Source organism: Fonsecaea pedrosoi, assembly GCF_000835455.1.
Source record: "Fonsecaea pedrosoi CBS 271.37 unplaced genomic scaffold supercont1.4, whole genome shotgun sequence".
NCBI classification, from domain to species: domain Eukaryota; kingdom Fungi; phylum Ascomycota; class Eurotiomycetes; order Chaetothyriales; family Herpotrichiellaceae; genus Fonsecaea; species Fonsecaea pedrosoi.
Genome location: NW_013550612.1, coordinates 2,292,177 through 2,310,796, shown reverse-complemented (window position 1 = coordinate 2,310,796; position 18,620 = coordinate 2,292,177). Strand labels below are relative to the sequence as shown.

At 53.4% G+C, this 18,620-nt stretch overlaps 6 protein-coding genes across 6 annotated transcripts; 4 read left to right on the top strand and 2 right to left on the bottom strand.

The window, feature by feature from the left end:
* Positions 1-5: 5 nt before the first annotated feature.
* Positions 6-3,682, top strand: Z517_06642 (uncharacterized protein; the record flags this gene model as incomplete). The annotated part of the gene is made up of 16 exons (XM_013428381.1): positions 6-46; positions 96-210; positions 354-668; positions 731-842; positions 923-989; positions 1,088-1,127; positions 1,182-1,222; positions 1,303-1,409; positions 1,515-1,692; positions 1,895-2,176; positions 2,265-2,486; positions 2,733-2,809; positions 2,859-3,180; positions 3,319-3,362; positions 3,410-3,470; positions 3,559-3,682. 16 exons carry the CDS (start codon positions 6-8, stop codon positions 3,680-3,682), a joined length of 2,148 nt encoding a protein of 715 aa, XP_013283835.1.
* Positions 3,683-4,404: 722 nt separating this feature from the next.
* Positions 4,405-6,114, top strand: Z517_06641 (uncharacterized protein; the record flags this gene model as incomplete). The annotated part of the gene is made up of 1 exon (XM_013428380.1): positions 4,405-6,114. One exon carries the CDS (start codon positions 4,405-4,407, stop codon positions 6,112-6,114), a length of 1,710 nt encoding a protein of 569 aa, XP_013283834.1.
* Positions 6,115-6,592: 478 nt separating this feature from the next.
* Positions 6,593-7,431, bottom strand: Z517_06640 (uncharacterized protein; the record flags this gene model as incomplete). Its single annotated transcript, XM_013428379.1, has 2 exons — positions 6,593-6,933; positions 7,083-7,431. The coding sequence occupies 2 exons, from the start codon at positions 7,429-7,431 to the stop codon at positions 6,593-6,595; spliced, it is 690 nt and encodes a 229-aa protein (XP_013283833.1).
* A 1,428-nt stretch (positions 7,432-8,859) lies between these two features.
* On the top strand, positions 8,860-10,831 carry Z517_06639 (uncharacterized protein; the record flags this gene model as incomplete). The annotated part of the gene is made up of 7 exons (XM_013428378.1): positions 8,860-8,983; positions 9,051-9,211; positions 9,269-9,388; positions 9,439-9,910; positions 9,972-10,262; positions 10,337-10,463; positions 10,543-10,831. 7 exons carry the CDS (start codon positions 8,860-8,862, stop codon positions 10,829-10,831), a joined length of 1,584 nt encoding a protein of 527 aa, XP_013283832.1.
* Positions 10,832-12,238: 1,407 nt separating this feature from the next.
* Positions 12,239-13,330, top strand: Z517_06638 (uncharacterized protein; the record flags this gene model as incomplete). Its single annotated transcript, XM_013428377.1, has 2 exons — positions 12,239-12,449; positions 12,552-13,330. The coding sequence occupies 2 exons, from the start codon at positions 12,239-12,241 to the stop codon at positions 13,328-13,330; spliced, it is 990 nt and encodes a 329-aa protein (XP_013283831.1).
* Positions 13,331-13,641: 311 nt separating this feature from the next.
* Z517_06637 (uncharacterized protein) lies at positions 13,642-16,969 on the bottom strand (the record flags this gene model as incomplete). The annotated part of the gene is made up of 4 exons (XM_013428376.1): positions 13,642-16,065; positions 16,119-16,273; positions 16,335-16,596; positions 16,658-16,969. The coding sequence occupies 4 exons, from the start codon at positions 16,967-16,969 to the stop codon at positions 13,642-13,644; spliced, it is 3,153 nt and encodes a 1,050-aa protein (XP_013283830.1).
* Between the last annotated feature and the right edge of the window lie 1,651 nt (positions 16,970-18,620).

Below are 18,620 nucleotides of genomic sequence, written 5' to 3'. Positions count from 1 at the left end.
CAACGATGGGCAAGCTTGTGACAGTAGCGACGTGCTCCCTCAACCAGTGAGTTCACACCCTAAGAATCCACCGGATGAAATCTGACATTTCGCAGGTGGGCCCTTGATTTTGACGGCAATGCGGAGCGCATAATCACAAGTATCAAGCAAGCCAAGGCAGCGGGAGCTCGGCTGAGAGTCGGTCCTGAGCTGGAGGTTTGCGGATATGGAGTACGTGGTCCTGGCATTCTGCTCCAGTCCTCTTTGAGCGTGTATATGATTATGGCTGCCCAATCTGCTACGGCTTGTCGTGTGGCTAACTGTCTATCAGTGTGCAGATCACTAGTGAGCTCTTTCGACCAAGGTCTACTCAGCCAATCACTAACCATGCCAGCTTGGAGGGTGACCTCTTTCTTCACTGCTGGGAATCTCTGGCAACCATCATCACCCACCCAGATGTTAGCGACTGTATCCTCGACATCGGCATGCCTGTGCGCCACAATTCAGTCCGCTACAACTGTCGCGTTATTGTGTTGAACAAGAAGATCCTCCTCATCCGTCCCAAAATGGCCATGTGCGAGGAAGGCAACTACTTTGAGTCTCGGTGGTTCACTCCGTGGACACGGAAACGAGAAGTCGAAGACTACCCGCTCGAAGATGCAATTAGCAGCGTCACAGGCCAGCGAACTGTATGTCAAAGCCTGTGTTTCTCGTTCGCGATGTACAGCTCTGTTCAGGCTAACCAGAGTAGGCACCGTTTGGAGACGGCGTCCTCCAGACCATTGACACGCTGGTCGGCGCAGAAACGTGTGAAGAGCTGTTCACTCCAAATGCTCCTCATATCCATATGGGATTGAATGGCGGTATGTTAAAGAGCTATCCCGTTTATACAAGGTTTTGTACTCTGCTTTCCCGTAGCTCTTGTTGCTTACAAGCCATTCAGTCGAGATCTTTGTGAACTCCAGTGGCTCGCACTACGAATTGAGAAAGCTGCAAACCCGTGTCTCTCTGTAAGTTCTCGGTATCGTCTAAGTTTGTATCGGACCAAGGACGCTTTTGTGTCGAGATGCTGGGCTGCCCAAGCTGGTACTGACTCTGCGACTACCAGCATTCGGGAGGCCACGAGACAGAATGGTGGTATCTACGTGGTATGTATTCCTGGGGGCATGATACTACTTTCCTCTTATGCTGACGGTCAGTAGTATTCCAATCAACGAGGCTGCTCGGGAGACAGATTGTACTAGTAAGTGCTGCGTCAAAGCGGCTCCTATCTTTACCGATCACCTGACCCGGCACAAGTCTTCTGTGCTAACCCATGATAAGTGATGGCTGTGCCATGATCTTCGTGAACGGCAGACTGTTGGCTCAAGGGAGCCAGTTCAGCTTGAACGACGTTGAGACTATCACCGCAAATGTCGATCTCGAAGATGGTAGGTGATCCTGCAAGGACCCCACGTCCATTAATAGGCGTTGTTTCGGCGTTGTTTTCTTCCTGGCTGTCCTTGTAACAATGGTCGAATCTAATGAATTGCCAGTGCGGTCATTCCGTGTCTCTCACTCGCGAGGTCTCCAGGGCGCCGAGGCCCTCCCATATCCTCGTATACCAGTCGATCTCCGCTTGACGCACCCAGGCCTCGAACAGACCGGCAAATTCCTCGCCCCCTCTCCGGATATCCCAATTCGCTATCATTCTGCCGCTGAGGAAATTGAATTGTAAGTGGTCCTCGGTCTCTCCTGAATCATATATCTGCACATTTTGAGGGAGAAGCAAGAGTACCAGCATTTCTTTGGCGTGTTCCTTATCCTCGGAGTCCTGGCAATGTCCAACTCTTGGTATCTTCTGGCTCACCAAACTTCTCTTTCTTTCTGTCTATGAAACTGGAATATTGCTGACGTGACGTTTCACCTGTTGCAGCGCCCCAGCTCTTTGGCTTTGGGACTACTTGAGGCGTTCTAGAACGGCGGGTTTCTTCCTGCCTTTGTCTGGTGGGATCGACTCTGCATCTACGGCTGTCCTTGTATTTTCAATGTGTCGGCTGCTGTATGACGCTATCACATCCGAAAAAACCCTACCTCACACAAAGGAGCTCGTTTTGGATGACCTCCGACGAGTCTGCGCACAAGCCGACGACTGGACCCCATCGAGTCCACAGGAAATCTGCAGTCACATTTTTCACTCTACCTACATGGGATCGAAGTACGTGAGCACTGTTTACCGACGCGCATATCTTGGTTCTGAGACTTTCTCAGACTCAACTCAATTTTCAGTGCTGACACACTAGCAGGAACAGTAGCAAGGAGACCCGGTCTCGAGCAGCGGCGCTTGCGAAAGCCATTGGATCCTATCACATTGACCTCAACATTGATGGTGTTGTGTCTGCTCTTACCACATTATTCACTACTGTCACCGGATTTACCCCGAGCTTTACTTCCAGTAATCCGTCCGAAGGGCTTGCTCTACAGTATGTGAATCAAACCTGCGGCTCATGCCTTCTTTCCTCCTTTCAGTCTTCATTCAAAAGCTAACGAGGCCTAGAAACATTCAAGCGCGTATACGGGTAAGTTCATTCGGTCCTATGCACTCAAAATATCGAAATATCATACCGAGCATTCTTCAATGATTGATGTGCTGACCTTTTGACAACTTGCAGATGGTGATTGCATATTTTTTGTACGTGTTTGGACAGCTGCCCTATAAGACAGAGAGATTGTCCCCTTGACGACAATCTGGATATTCATTGACGAATCATTAGTGCCCAACTCTTACCGAGTGTCCGAAAGCGCAAAGGAGGCGGTGGTCTTCTAGTTCTCGGCTCCGCCAATGTTGACGGTACTTATCTTCCTCTGAATCCACCAAGTTACTGTGCTGATTAGATCAGAGCAGCTCCGTGGGTACTTGACCAAGTACGATGCGAGTAGCGCGGATATAAACCCAATCGGCGGCATATCTAAGGTCGATCTTCGAATGTTCCTCGCTCATGCCCGGGACAATCTCGACCTCCCTCTTTTACAAGGCTTCCTCGACGCCACCCCAACCGCCGAGCTGATCCCGACGACCAATGCCGATGCCCACACCCAATCCGACGAGGAGGAAATGGGCATGACATACGCCGAGCTCAGTGTGCTCGGCCGTCTGCGCAAAGTTGGACGTCTCGGCCCATGGGGCGTCTTTGAAAAGGTAATTGTTCTGGCTTCATTGTTGTTCACCACACTAATGTTCCATGCCCAGCTCCTCCCTATATGGACATCTCCCCCACCAGACTCAGAGGCGATCGCCACAGAAGCTCGTGGCGCACATACAGATCCCCAGTATGTACACAGTGTGGCGCATGGTGAGAGCATGACGCCGCGTGCCGTGTATGAGAAAGTGCGGAAATTCTTTTGTGAGTATAACTTGTGCCGGGATATTCGCTCGTCTCACGTGGAACAGATTACTATGCAATCAACAGACATAAGCAGACTACCCTCACTCCGGGATTGCACATGGAACAGTAAGTACCAAAGAGAATATTCGATGAAGCCACCATTTTGGCCGCTTACCTTGTGTCTTTGAAACTTCTCATACTCACCTTTGGTTAGATATTCGCCGGATGATCATCGATATGACATGAGACCCTTCTTATACCCCAGCTTCACAGCGCAGTACCGCAAGATGGAGCACGCAGTCAAGGTACTTGAAGACAGTGCGAGAAATGGTGCTTGAGGCAGAATGTCACGTCTCCGTGGTGTTGTTTTACGTCGGAGTATGTAAGAAGCTTGCAATCATAGACATCCACTCTTCGACGAGCATAAGAAACAGCGAATAACTACAACTTGTTGATAGTCTTCTGCGCCAATGTTCTTCTGTGCGAATGCACGACCTCTCGCAGATCAAGTCTATACAGGCAATAGAGTACGGCCGGCTCTCGCCTCTCTGGTATGACAAATTGATGCTAGGAGAAGGTAATCCGGAACTAAGCTCAGTCAGCTCTAGGACGAGAGGAGATGCCGTTCGATCCTATGCCCCCATCCACGCAAGCAAGCACCGAGCAATACTGACCCGTCTCTTAGCAACGGAGGTAAGGATCAAGCAGGCCAACCTTTTTCCACCCAATCTAGACAGCGGGTATGATTTCCCGGGGGTTTGTTTTCTTATATCGCATCCTACAATCATGTGACGGACCACCCGTCTTACGACTCGTACGGTGTTGATTATCCGTCTCGATGTGTTGCCCGGTCTTTAAAACAGGGTATTGCTGTTTAAGTCCACAGGGGTGAACTAGGGAGCGAATATACGAGGTCCCTAGATCCATGGTTCCTTAGGGCCTGTCGAGAAAGCCACCCCTGGAAACTCGCCCAAAGTTCGATTTCGACAAAGTCAACATCGAAATCCTTGTGACCTTGTTTCCAGAAACTGGCCTTCAACTACAAAGAGAACTTGCAGTGATGGGGTCCATCAGCGAAGATGTCCACGCGAATGGCACCGCCACGCCTTCGCCCTTTATCAACAACCTCGACATTGACGTCGTGGTCGTCGGAGGCGGATTCGGGGGCATGTACGCCGTCTACAAGCTCCGCCAGCTCGGGTTGAGCGTGAAGCTGTTCGAAGCGGGATCTGACTTTGGCGGAACCTGGTTCTGGAACCGGTACCCTGGCGCTCGCGTCGACTCCGAGTCGCCGTACTATGGCCTGTCGATCCCCGAGCTCTGGCGGACGTGGGACTGGAGCGAGCGGTTCCCCGACCACAACGAGATCCGCCGGTACTTTGCACACGTCGACAAGGTCCTGGACCTGAGCAAGGACGCCTTCTTCAACACCATCATCACCGAGGCGACCTGGGACGGGGGCCGCTGGACGACCAAGACCCAGGACGGTGCGGTCATCACGTCAAAGTATTTCGTCGCCGCGACGGGGTCCACGTACAAGCAGTACTACCCCGATTTCAAGAACCTGCGAGACTACAAGGGCATCCTGATCCACTCTGGGTCCTTTCCGAGCCATCGAGTCGACTACTCGGGCAAGAAAGTGGCCGTGATCGGCAACGGGGCCACGGGGGTACAAATCGTCCAGGAAACGGCCAAGGAAGACTGCCAGCTCACCGTCTTCATCCGGACGCCCAACATCGCCTTCCCGATGCGCCAGCGCAAGTTGCCCGTGGAGGAGCAGGAGAGCGCAAAGGTCTTTTACGCCGCGTACTACCAGGCCGCGAAGCTGTCGAGGGGCGGCATCCCCTACAACCCGGCGACCACGTCCATCTGGGCCGTGTCCCCCGAAGAGCGCGAGGCCTACTTCGAGGAACTGTGGCGGCGGGGCGGTTTCTCCTTCTCGTCGTCCAACTACCGCGACCTGATCACCGACAAGCGCGCCAACGCGCTCGTCTACGAGTTCTGGCTGAAAAAGGTGCGCGAGCGCGTCACGGACCCGCACAAGGCCGCCGTCGTCGCGCCCCTCACACAGCCGCATTTCTTCGGCACGAAGAGACCCAGCCTCGAGCAGGACTACTACGAGATGATTGACCGGCCGAACGTCACGGTCGTCGACCTGAAGACGCACCCGATCGTCGAGTTTCGGGAGACGGGGATCCTGACGACGGAGAAACTGCACGAGTCCGACATCATCATCCTCGCGACGGGCTTCGACTCGGTCACGGGCAGTCTCACGACCATGGGCCTGACGGACAAGGCGGGCGTGCCGCTCTCGACGAAGTGGAAGGACGGCGTGTACACGCACCTGGGCCTCACGATCTGCGGGATGCCGAACCTGTTCATGGTGTACAGCCCGCAGGCGCCGACGTCGCTGTCGAACGGGCCCCCGATCATCGAGATCCAAGTCGACTGGATCGCCGACGCCGTGGCCAAGATGCGCGCCGAGAACGTCGTCTCGATCGAAGCCCGGCCCGCCGCGGCGCAGAGGTGGCACGACGACATCCAGCGCGCCAACAGCCGCACCCTCTTCCCCTACACCGACAGCTGGTACATGGGCGCCAACATCCCCGGGAAGCCGCGCGAGCAGCTCCTCTACCTCGACGGCGTCGCCCGGTACGCCGAGGTGTGCAAGGCCGCGCTGGAGACGTGGGACGGATTCGACGTGGTTGTTGGAACTTCTGAAAAGATTGACGGAAGTGGTGGTGCCGAGCAGGTCCCGCCTCGTCTGTAGTCTACGTAGCAGTCCATCAGAAAGTTCTGTAGGAGCAAGCGTCTTTTTACCCCCGTCAAATAGGTATGTAAGGACGTATAGAGTGGGTGGAATAGATGATTAAGAGTTATTTGATATTATTCCTCGCTTTTGCCCAGATCCTGCTTGACTGTGCTTTGAAAGTATCGTTCCCCGGGGTCAAATGTCAGGATCGAAAGTGTCAGAAAGGACACAGTCTTCGCCAGAATTTAGTATGTGTCCACCACACTATTGATCTGGAGTTGATGTTCCATACACAGCTTTGGGCTCTTACTTCACGCATCATCACTACTGATCTAGTTTCCTTCACCCTGCACGAACCTGTGGACAAGACACAAGTTAGATAAAGGCAAAGATACGATAAAGAGTGTGTCATGTTTGATTTGATATGGACATGATAAGACTCTCCCGTCGCGACCCCTACCCACACCAAGAAGGGTTCATGTACCGAGCTGGACCCCTACAACTTGAGCCCTTTGAACGTCGTCGACGGCCCGTACGCACGCGTCAGCTTCCACGTATACCCCTCCATGGACTGCACCGAGCCCAAAACCCGCTTGGCCCATTCGGTCGTGGTGGACCGACGGATCTGCTCGCCGGGGATGTCGGTGCTGTCGAACTCGTGGATGGTCAGATAGCGCGGCTTGTTGGCAGGGTCGATCTGCTCGTAGCGCGTGGCGGCCCGGTACGGGATGATCATGGACAGCATGTCCAGGTGTTGTTGGCGGTACCAGGTATCGAAGTCGTCCTCGCCGCCAGCTTTGGGCTGGACGGCGGCCGTGGCGATGACGGGGGCGCCTTCTGTTTTTTTTTAAAACATTATTTTTTAGCAGAAAAAAAATGTTGTTTACGCGCGCTTGGGGACAGGAGCTGTCATTCATTGATCATTGCTAGGAAGCACAGGGGGAGGGATGAACGTGGAAATGAACAGGATGGGGGTCAAAACGCACCAAAGACGCGAATATCCCGCGGCTCGTAAACTTGGGTCAGCCGATACTGCCTCACTTGAAACTCAATGTGATCAGTGATGGGACCGGGAAAGACGTGCTTGCCGAGCGGAGGGATCGAGTTGAACTCCTGCGTCGAGAAGAAGTCGATGTCGGCGACGGGATACAGGGCCAGAAGTGGCCACTCGGAACTGGGGTCGACGTTCTCATAGCGATATGCGTCGTTGATGCCGCTCGTCGCGAGGATGTCCGGGATGTGGACCTCCTCGTACCATTGGTGCAGCTTGCTGAGAGGATGGTCTGTCCCCTTTTTTGGACGTGCGAACGCAACGGCTAGCCCCGGCTGTGGCATATTTGGTGGTGGCGGTGAAGGCGGAAAGTGGTGATGACGGTTGAAAGCGACTCTGGCAAAAACGGATGACTGACTATCAAAAAATTCACTTAACTGGTATACAAATAGAGCTTTTCTTTCTTTCGGCAAACGAGCGAGATCGGCCAATCACTGCCTCGGTCCCCATGATTTTACGTCCAAGTTGGTCTCAACAGATACCACGGCTACCTCGGGGATAAGCCGAGGCAAGCCCGGACTTTTGGGCTTGACTCCCTTCCAAAGCCAGCAGGATCCCTTGATTTTTGGTATAGGAGTGTGACCGGCGGCGAACATATCCCGGGCGAATACGAGGATAAAAGGTTCGGTGTAGGTCTCAAACAAGGTCGATCCCATCCCAGTCCGTCATCAGCTATTACCCGGGTGGTGTGGCCACAAGGGGGATATATTCAGGGTAGCTGCGACATCTTTGACCGAGTTTCGGCATCTGTTGAGTTGTCAGGAAGAATAATTTGACGAGAGAAAAGGGTTCGTCCAACATATACATAGCGAGAGCGTCCATTCCATTTCTCAGTCCCTGTGAGGCATGTGTCCTACACAGAAAAGGAAAGTCAAAATAGGGGCAAACTAGGGCAAGCTCTGTCACGGATCCAATTATCGCTTAGTTAAGCATGTATATTAACGAAGGTGCCTTCCTAGATAGGAACTAAAGTGGGGCGGCGGAAGGGTCCGCCGGTCGAGACACGGAAGTGGTTGACGACCAGGACAGAAACGAGTGTCTGTGAATGCTTCGCGAGTTTGGTCTCCTCTTAATCGTCGCTGTCCGGCGACTCTCCGGTCTTGTTTTCTTCTGCTCATTGCTTAAGTCGAGGATCGGGAGGGCCCTCTGAACACGGGGGCCGATCAATCTATTCCCCGGCTCATCCGTGCCCACGCCGGTTGCATGGCAGTAGCTTGAGTTGCTTGAGCTAACCTTCCAATTGACAGGTGCGACTTGCGGCGCCACGTATCAGAGGTCCCAATATCAGACACTATGACTGTGGACTCCCCTCGGCGCCGAATCATCAGGTCGTAGGCCCGAAACGTGGCTTCAGGGATTCGCGCGACCGGGTATCAGGCATGTTCAACCTGGGTGGAAGGGCTCGCGAATCAGGTCCAGACATACGAATCACCCCCCAGGCCAGCTCACTGTCACCGGCGGCCATCATTGTCCGTTGATGAATCTCCCATGACCACCTCCGCCCCCTGGATGCGACAAACGCGGGTTCCCCAGACTCTCAAACATCTGGGGAAGTCGATTGATGCGGCCCAACATCTCCGGAATAATCACTCCTCCGTCTCTTGAGCTCGACGTTAAGAAGTCTGGACCATGTTTTTTTGAGACTTCAGTCCATCCACATGCATTCGTCTTCGTCGTTGTGAAACCAGCAGCAACGTTTGTATTTTGAAACCATGGACGTCGCAGCACACACCAAGAAACAGAAGATCAATGGGGCAACCATCCGAATCCTGGCCTTTGTCGGCTTCGGCACCCTGTCGTCAGGCTACTCGGCGGCCATCATTGGGACAACGCTCGGTATGTATTCAGATCTAATGGGAAACCTCGCTAGGTCATGTACTGTGACTGACGATTGCGACAACAGGCCAACCCTCCTTCAGCGAATACTTTGAGCTCGACAAGAGGTCCGACGCGACTGCTTTGATCTCAGCCATGAACGGTCTCTTCTTTGCTGGCAGTACAATCGGAGTGTTGATTGTTCCATATATCAGTGACAGATGGGGTCGTAAATGGGCAATTACAGTGGTACCTTGAGCTTCTCTCCCTTTTCTTGCTGGTGGCGACTACTCACCATCACTACAGGCGGCGATTGTCAATCTGATATCTGGTGCCTTGCTGGCGGGAAGTGTCCACGTCGGCATGTTCCTCACCTTCCGTTTCTTCGCAGGCGCCTCGTCGTACATGCTTCTCAGTTCTATTCCAGTACGCATATAAACACCCTGAGCACGATGCAACTACTGACACAACAACAGCTTTGGATCTCGGAGGTGGTCCCCCCTCGCTTCCGCGCGGCGCTGGTTGACTTTGGCGCCGTCTTTGGAATCATTGGGTACTTCATCCAAGGATGGATCGGCTACGGGTTCTTCTTCTGGAAATCCGGGGGCCTGCACGCGTGGCGGATCCCTCTCGCTCTGGCCTGCCCCTGGCCGATCTTCCTTCTTTCGGGTATATATTGGCTCCCGGAAAGTCCTCGATGGCTGGTCATGCAAGACCGTGCCGCCGAAGCCAAGGAGATCATCTACCGCCTGCACGCGGACCCCAAGAATCCCAACAATGACTACGCCGCTGCCGAGTTTTACCAGATCAACAAGCAACTGGCCATTGACCGAACGCTGGGAAACTCGTGGATGGACATGATCAGGAAACCGTCATACCGCAAACGCTGCTACCTTTGCATCGCCACCGCGGCGCTCATCCAATGTTCAGGACCGCTGGTTATCAATAGTACGGGTGTCTCCACGCAACATCTCTTCCTGACTGCGGAAAGCTAATCGAATATATATAGACTACGGGCCGTCTATCTATAAAAACCTGGGGTTCGATGCCGAAAAGCAGCTGCTCTACCCAGCTGCATGTCTAACTCTAGCCCTCGGCGCCAATATAATCGGCATGTTTACTGTCGACTTGTTCTCCCGCCCCTGGTTCATCGGCACCGGCCTCATCGGTTGTGAGCTCTGTCTGATCGTCGAAGCCGCACTGGTGTCGAACTTTGTCAACACCGACAACAAGTCCGCGCTCTTGGCCGCAGTGGCAATGTTTTTCATCTTCCAGCTCCCCTACGGAATTCAACTTGATGGTAAATGCTTTTCTAGCCCGAATACCTCGGGAGCACAGTACTGCCCTGGAGAACTCCGCTGACATGGGAGACAGGCACCCAATTCTCCTACTTCAATGAAATATTCCCGTCACACCTTCGAGCTAAAGGCGTCTCGATTGGCTTCGCCGTGATCGCGGCCATGAACGTCATGTGGCTATCTGTCACCCCAACCGCATTCAAGTAAGCCACCCCTTGCTTTCGCACTTATCTCCCAAGTGCCGAGCACGAACCTGATTGCAACTCACTGATGTTTTGCCAGCCACATCGGATGGAAGTATTACCTGTGCTTCATCATTCCCGGCACCTTGGGCGCCATCTGCATCATCCTCTTCTTCCCAGACACCATGGGCAAACCACTCGAGGAGATTGGCGCCCTCTTCGGCGACGAGGACGAAGTGGCTGTTTACCAGCGCGACATTGTTCTAGACGCGAACAGGAATGTGCTGGTCGACCACGCGCACGGCGACGATGTCATTGACGACGTCATGCTCGAGAAGGAGGGAAAAGTCCATGCGGAGGGCGTCACTAGAGTCGCAAGTGACGTCTGAAAAAGTTTACCACGGAGGTTTGTTCCTGCCTTACTTGAATCCTTGTTGGGAGATGGGTTCCTACGGACCTTGTCCCTAGTCTCTCTGAGGGTCGTGCTTTCTGAGGAACGACAGTGAAAGTATTTCTCTCTCATACACACCAAAAAAAAAAAGGTGGTCTTTCGCGGGATTGTGGAACAGGCCAACGTCAACGGTAGGAATGATAATATGGAAGAGGCCCTCTCTGTTTCTTGGACTGTTTTGTACATAGGAAGATCAGTGGTGACGCAAAGAAGACCAACAGTACCAATGACATTCACCTGTATTAATCCGACTTACACCCAGAGTCGACGCTGTTGTTTACGTGACGAACTTGACTGTGGGAACAGACCAGGCAAAACTTTTCAGATGATTCGCGAGTGTCTTTGCGTTTTATGTGGTACTCGTATACTTTCTTAGACTGTGAAGGTTTAAATAGGCTCGATCCTTGACTTGGCTGTCCGAAATGCACTTGGAGTCCTCGGTCTCGGGATTATTACCTCGGAACCACATTGAGTAGGGACATGGAATTCTCAATACGGTAATTCCGCCCCACTTTACGTTCTAACTGTATTAGGAATAATACCCGCGCGGGCTTGTCATTTGCGGTACACGCACCATCTTCGAGTTTCCGGGGTAGATACCTACTCACTAGGTAGCCAGATGGCCAAGCTTGTGGCACTGATGTCTTTCCCCGTAATATTCGCCGTCGAACAGAAATGGAGTCTGGACTGGGAACTATGCACGAAAGGGAGTCTTTTTTTGGGATAGATACAATGGCCAACACCTTTCTTTGTACGATCCCCGGGAGGAGCCCCCCTCATCCGAGAGCAAAATCCCAAAGAAATGAAATGGCGGACGACAAGTCAGGCTCCGGGTGAACTAATCAGCTCAGTTATACTCTTATATCTACGGGGAGCAGTCTGGGAGTAATTATGGAGATTCAAAATTGATGACAGTGCCTCCTACTTGTTCTCTGCACATTCTATCCGGGGGAACCTCGATTCGCAAAGTGTTTGCATGATTTGCGGGGATGCCACGAAGCGAGCGGAAAACGAACAATCAGACCCTTGCCCGTTCTCTTTTCCCACATGTACCCAGAGACGATCATCTACTCCGTACAACAGCAAATTTGGTGGTGTTCAGTGCTCATCCGGGGACCAATGTCCGGGACGCTAACTCGTATTTACCCCTCGCCGGGCCGAAAATTGCCATGGGAACAACACCACGCCCTGGATTCCTACTACACGAGTTGTCGATATAAATACCTGTATACACTGGTTTATTTTTGGCCCGCTCACTTGTTACGACTGCTTAGAATCTGGGAGACTAGAGTGCAAGTACGTACCTATTGTCACGCGAAGCGACGACCGACGACCGATAAAAGAAATGGCACCGAAATCCTTTAGCGAGTTACCATCGTTTGATGAGTTGAAAGACAAGCGGCGTTTCTGGGTCGGTGAACCGTCCAGCGCCGAGGAAGGTTTGGGGATGCTACGATATCTGACGCCCGAGCACGTCGCCGGTGCGGCGCGGTCAGAGATCCGGACGGGCGAACGGGTCTGCCTGAATTGGGAGATGACAAAGTTGGAGACGCCAGGTAGGCACAAAATAACCCCTGCCCAGTTTTCTTTTTTTTTTCGAATGTTAGGAAGTAGAAGTTTTCCAAGAGACATATGATGGACCGACTCTCTCCCTCTAGGATTCGGTCGCGAACCCGTCGTGCACGAGATCAAAACGATTCCCAACTACGAAGGCATCGCGTGGGATGACGTGTGGCACTTCAACCCGCAGGCGGGGTCCCAATGGGACGGATTTCGACACTTCAGCACCGCGACCGAGGACGGGAAGGGTCGCGTCTTCTACGGAGGGACGCAATCCGAGGAGATCAACGACCCCGGCAGCGCGAGGATCGGGATCGGGTTCTGGGCGCAGGACGGGATCGCGAGTCGGGGATTTCTGATCGACTACGTCTCGTACGCGGAGCAGAAGGGCATCAACGTCAACGGCATCGGGGGCCAGAAGATCACGCTGGACGACGTCTACGAGATCGCGCGGCAGTGCAAGATCGAGTTCCGCCCGGGCGACATCTTCTTCCTGCGCTGCGGCTTCACCAAGACGTGGGACGCGCTGTCCATGGACCAGAAGCGACAGTACCGCGCCGACACGGCCGCGAAGCAGCACAAGCACTCGGGCCTGGAGCAGGGGGAGAGGGTCGCCCGCTTCCTCTGGGACAACCACATCGTGGCCGTCGCGGGCGATGGCGTCAGCTTCGAGGTCCGACCCAACCACGACCCCCAGTGGGATTTGCACCATATCCTGCTCGCGGGGTGGGGTGTCCCCATTGGAGAGATGTTTGATTTGGAGCGTCTGGCCGAGACGTGCAAGCGGCTGGGCAGATGGACCTTTTTTGTGACGAGCAGCCCCTTGAACCATCCGAGGGCGGTCTCGTCGCCACCGAACTGTATGGCTATCTTTTGAGCACGTACAAGCTTGGGCCGCCCAAGCGCGCTGAACATACATATGGAGACATGGTCATATGGATTCTTTGGTCCTGTGCTCCTGCTTGTCAGATGCCTTCTGTCACAGGATATAATAGACTTCTTGCCCATAAGAGTATCGAGTTGTCTGTTTGGCAGTGGATAGACAGTAGGCACATTCCGAACCCCCTAGGAGATCAGACCCGGCGTACAATGAGGGAGAGCCTTCAAAAGGCAGTTCACTATTGTATACTAGACGCTACCATTATCCCCACTCGGATGGGAATGAGCCCATACCACAGCATGCCTCGTCTAGAACTTCCATTGACCCAGCCAAATCCTCATCCAGTCCGAGCTGACAGGAGCCAATTCGGCCATAGTCTTACTACACTCCGTTCCTCGTTGCGTCTCGTACAGGGGACTTTGACGGTCCCCTTCGGCGATACCTTTGAAGAAGTCGATGATCTTGACGGCCGGCACAGAGGCGACCGCACTGGGATCAGTTACATCCACTGCTTCCAGGGCAGCAATCCACTCGGCGAGGGGAACCGCATCGAGGTTTTGGGGCTGGAACCATTTCTGGATCGTAGATACGAATGCCGACCAAGGGACGTATCGAGGGTTGACGAGGTTGAAGACTTGCAGGTCGTCTTTGCGGTCGGCGTGGACAATATCTACCACGATGCTGGCGAGGCGGTCGACCGGAATCCAGTTCACGTCGGGCAAGAAATCCGGAATCTTGCCCAACGCTTTGGACGACTTCACGAGCGAAGGGAACCATTCGACCTCGTGCCAGCTGCCGCCTCCCTCCAGCGGGCCGGCGATCTGACCGACCCGCAGAATAGTGGCGCGGATCCCGAGGTCTTGCACCGCAATCTGCAGGATCTGCTCCGACACATGCTTCGATTCGCCGTAGCCTTGTCGTTGGGCGACGTGGAAGTCAGTCATGGGTCTCTCGGGCGCCGCCGAGTTCTCACCCGTCACTTCTGCCCAGTTGCCCACGGAGGAGACCGACGAGACGAAGAGCAGATGCGGCCGTCTCGCGCTCGTCCGTGTAAATTCCACAAGGCTCGCGACTCCGGCGATTACCGGCTCAAACGATCCGACTTTGTGATTGAAGTCGACTTTCCACGCGTTGTGGATGATGACGGTAGTGTTCTGGAGGATTTCGCGGTACAGGTCCGCAGAGATGCCAAAGTCCGGCTGAACCAGGTCTACCGTCACAAAAATCAAGCGTGGATCGTCGACGTCGTGGCTGGCGGCGATGTTGAGGAATCCCCGTCGTTGTCTCTCTTTGGCGTCCGCGGTGCGGTTGAAGCAGTAGATCTTGTCTACGCTGGGATCTTTCAGAAGTGCTAACAGCAAATATGTGCCTAGCGATCCCGTCGTGCCCGTCAATACGACGGAGTTGGGCAATCCCTCCTTCTGCCGCCATCGCTGAGTATACTTCTCCACCAGGCTTGCCATGACATCTTCCCGATTGGACTCGCCATTAGCATCCGGCGCGTGACCGTTCAGGACTGTGTGGACGAATCTTGCCAGATCCGCCACACAAGAATGCGCATAGATTTGCTTCGAGGTGATGCCGTTTCTCGACTCCTGGAGGAGATGCTGCTTGATTCCAGCCGAGAGGCGCTTGGAAATCTCCAGAATCTGCAAAGAGTCCACTCCCAGCGCGAAGAGATCCTGATGGTCGGACTTAGGAGGCTGCTCAAGAAGATCGTTAATGCATTCGCGGACAAAGTTGGTGACCGCAATCAAGTCACGCGGGTCATCGAGCCTAGGGACGACCCCTGATTGACCGTCATCGCCGTTCGACTCCGAGTACAGTGCGTCTAGCTCTTCCGAGTAGTCCTTCCACGTCATTTTGCGGACAACTGTCCCTTTGGCGGCCCTCCTGAATGGCTTTTCAGAGGAGGCTACAACCACTTTGTCCGGGAACAGATGGGCGTGTCGCGGGGCCTCCAGGTTGGCCTTCTCCACCAGAGGCCATATTTGTTTGATGAAATCGCGATGAGAGGACTTTGGTACGTCTGACTTGGGCTCTACTAAGAGAGCCGGCTGGAATCTCCCTTGACCGTAATAAAGCGCTCCTCGTAGCAAAGGGTGACCTTGTATGATCGCCTCCATCGGCACAGGGTTAAACTTCTCACCATTGGAGAGAACCAAGACATCATCGAGCCGACCGTGGAAGCGCCAGAGCCCGGGTTTCTTGGGGTGTGGGCGATAAAGATCTGAGGACTTCCACACATCCAGATGCGGCATCGTGTGGGACACTGTGCGAATCCACCGAAGCTCCGGCTGCTGCTTGAGGACTAGTTCATACGTGTCGTCGGCCCGAGGCTCCATGTCGACGTTGTAGAAGGGCTGCCATTCAAAGTACGCCCAGTCGCTCCTGGATGGCACCAGGCCAGGGATAGGGCCGGTCTCAGTCGAGCCGATAAGTTGGCAGATGTCTGTTTTCTGACTTACTCGGTCACCAGCAGACGGTGCCAGTGGTCCGCCCGTGAACATGACAAAGTCCATGTTCGAGACGTAATCGAGGCCCTCGCTTTCTTGAGCCAGTTGTTCGATGACGGTCGGCGGCACCAGCAGACCTCGGAGTCTATACTGCTGCTGTTCCAGATAGCGCATCATTGCAAGACACATCTCACCGGTCGTAGGTCGATCTGGAGGTGGGATCACCGCTATCGAATTGTACATCAATGGCAGCATGCCCGCAATCATCCCTGTTGCCTGGACGCACAATTCAGCACTTGGAACAACAGAGTGTGAATTAAAACGCCTACATGGAAGGGCGGAAAGCTTGAAATGAACAAGTCCCTGTCCTTGAAACTGAATATGGACCAATCCTGGTTCTTCCTCCCTGGTGTGGTCGGAATCTTGCGCAGGTTATCGACCACAGCCCAATTGCCGTTGGTGAGCGTGATGGGCTTTGGTGCTCCTGTTCACATCACAAATAAGCCCTGGTCATAATAAGAATTCTTTGGCACCTGTTCGCTCACCTGTGGATCCGGAAGTGTGACAGATCAAGACGGGATCGTCTTCTGCTTCTGCAAAAGTCTTTTCATAGACATACTCGGGTGTTTCTTCAGCAATCAACTTCCGATACGATGGCAAGGTAAAGACCTGCAGATCGTCGACCATGCCCTTGATGTGACTTGCGCGATCGATCAACTCGGAAGTGCAAACGAACTTGGTGCATTTCGTCGCCTCCAGCAGAGACAAGTATCCCGCATCTGAATTTCGTATCGAGATGCAAAGGAGCTACCCACAAGACCCGTCCCATTAGCATGAACCGGTTTCGCAGAGGCCCAGGTCTGCGAACCTTGTAGCCACACATAATGCCCGCTATATGGATAATTTCGTAGCGCAGATCAGAAGGTCCGATGTACGCCAGCGTCTCAAAACCCTCACTGTGGCCGACATGATGTTTGATCCACCATGCAGTGGCATTGACGGCATGATATAGTTCTGCGGCTGTGACGGTGTGGTGTCCGGCAAATATGTCTGGGTGTTCGAAGATGATGGCCACGGGCTTGGTGGGCTCGCTTCTTGCAAGGTCACGAAGGATGTGTGGTAGTAATCTCTGACCATATGCTGGCAATAACCCGTTGCTGAGGCCTTCTGTCGACCCCATATTGGAGCAACAACAGGGTGAGGACAAGTCTGGGTAGGGGAAGTGTTTGTTTTCATAAATAAAATGCAAGTTATGCCTGCCTACCGTCAGCCAGACATTATGCGTTGGGCACACATCCACCCCGAAGATGCTAGATAGTATTGTAACTAGGTGTACACCTCTGTTTGCTGGCGGAGACCTTGACGGCGAAACACTTCCGCGGCAGACACGGGGGTGAAAATGGCTCCCCTCACGCCGTCCCCGGGCAGATTTCTGAACTTCCGGCAAGGGTGGTGAAGACAAACGGGCACGGATTGAACTATAATATTGTTTTGCTACTTCTCGTGCACGCCATCAAGAATCTAAAATCTCACAGACGCTCTAATTATTGACTAGGTGGACATCCCCAACTTCACAGCCCATTCAAATGTCCAACAGGATACTTAAGAGCAGAATGGACGGACCAAGGTATCTCGAAGGGACGAGCCACACTCCCACCCTTGATTTGGTAGAGCTCCCTCTTAAGAATCAGCAACGGGAGCTATGATAGCTTGACTAGTAGTCTCATGGTCATCGAGATCTAGTAATGTAAAGGACTTGGTTGCGGGATTCTATATAGCTTGTACTGTCTAGAGAACTATAGTAATATCGGTCCTTACCTACCGACTCATTAGACATTCTTCAGACCAGTGCCTCTCTCGCTCACCTCCGAGTTCCGTCAGTCCCCTACTCCTCTGCCGTACTCCCTCCCTATGGCTTTGGCGAAACACGCCGCCGTTGAGACCAGAGTCACCAGACTCTTGCAGCCGACGATAACCAACTCTGGATCGGACATCATTCTTCACGGACTATTACCATGAAACGACCAAAACGGCCATGAGTAGATGCTTTCCATGCTTGCAGGTTCACCTTGGGCAACAGTTTTGGCAACATGACCCTATGCTCAGGTTAGCACCAGAGCTTCTTCGCATACAACTTCGTGTAAGAGACCAAGCTACGGATTTTGAGGGCCACTCCAGGAGCAGCCGGCAACAGAAGCCCTTTACAAACAAGAGTTTTGGTCACTTACACCCGTCTACATTTACACCAAGCCCACGAACAAGTCCTATGCCTTGGTACCCTACCTCTATCGCGGGGATTGGATCATCAGGGAGTAAGAGATGAATGACAAACCACTGCTTCACGCTTTACAGTGTATCCGAGTTCTGAGCCCGTCAACTTTGCCCTGGCCGACTGGGGAACGTTCTGGTTTGCGGAGGCATCGCTTCTATTGTGGGTTTCGGAGTATGAACTCCGGGGTCACCCCTCAGAAACAACCAGTGTCCATTGGACCGGTAGAGATCTGTTCCATCTATTCTAGCGGGGTAAATGGAGCCAAGCGCTCTATACTCTTAGAACATGTTTCCCCCAGTTACGGGTAGCGATGGCCGAGACCAGGCCCTCTACACTGACGGCCATTCAATCCCGAGGGAATCGGGTGATCCCCCGCGTAGTTTGGGCGTTTGGGAAAGGTGATCGTTCCACGGAAGTTCAAACAGATCATGCAATGTAGGAGAATCTCGAGTCATGGTTAACCGGTCGACACTTGATGTCTTGATTAATACCCTCTCTCGTCCCAGGAACCGGGACGGAAGTTCTTGCGACTTGTGCCACTTTACCGGGGATATCTTTC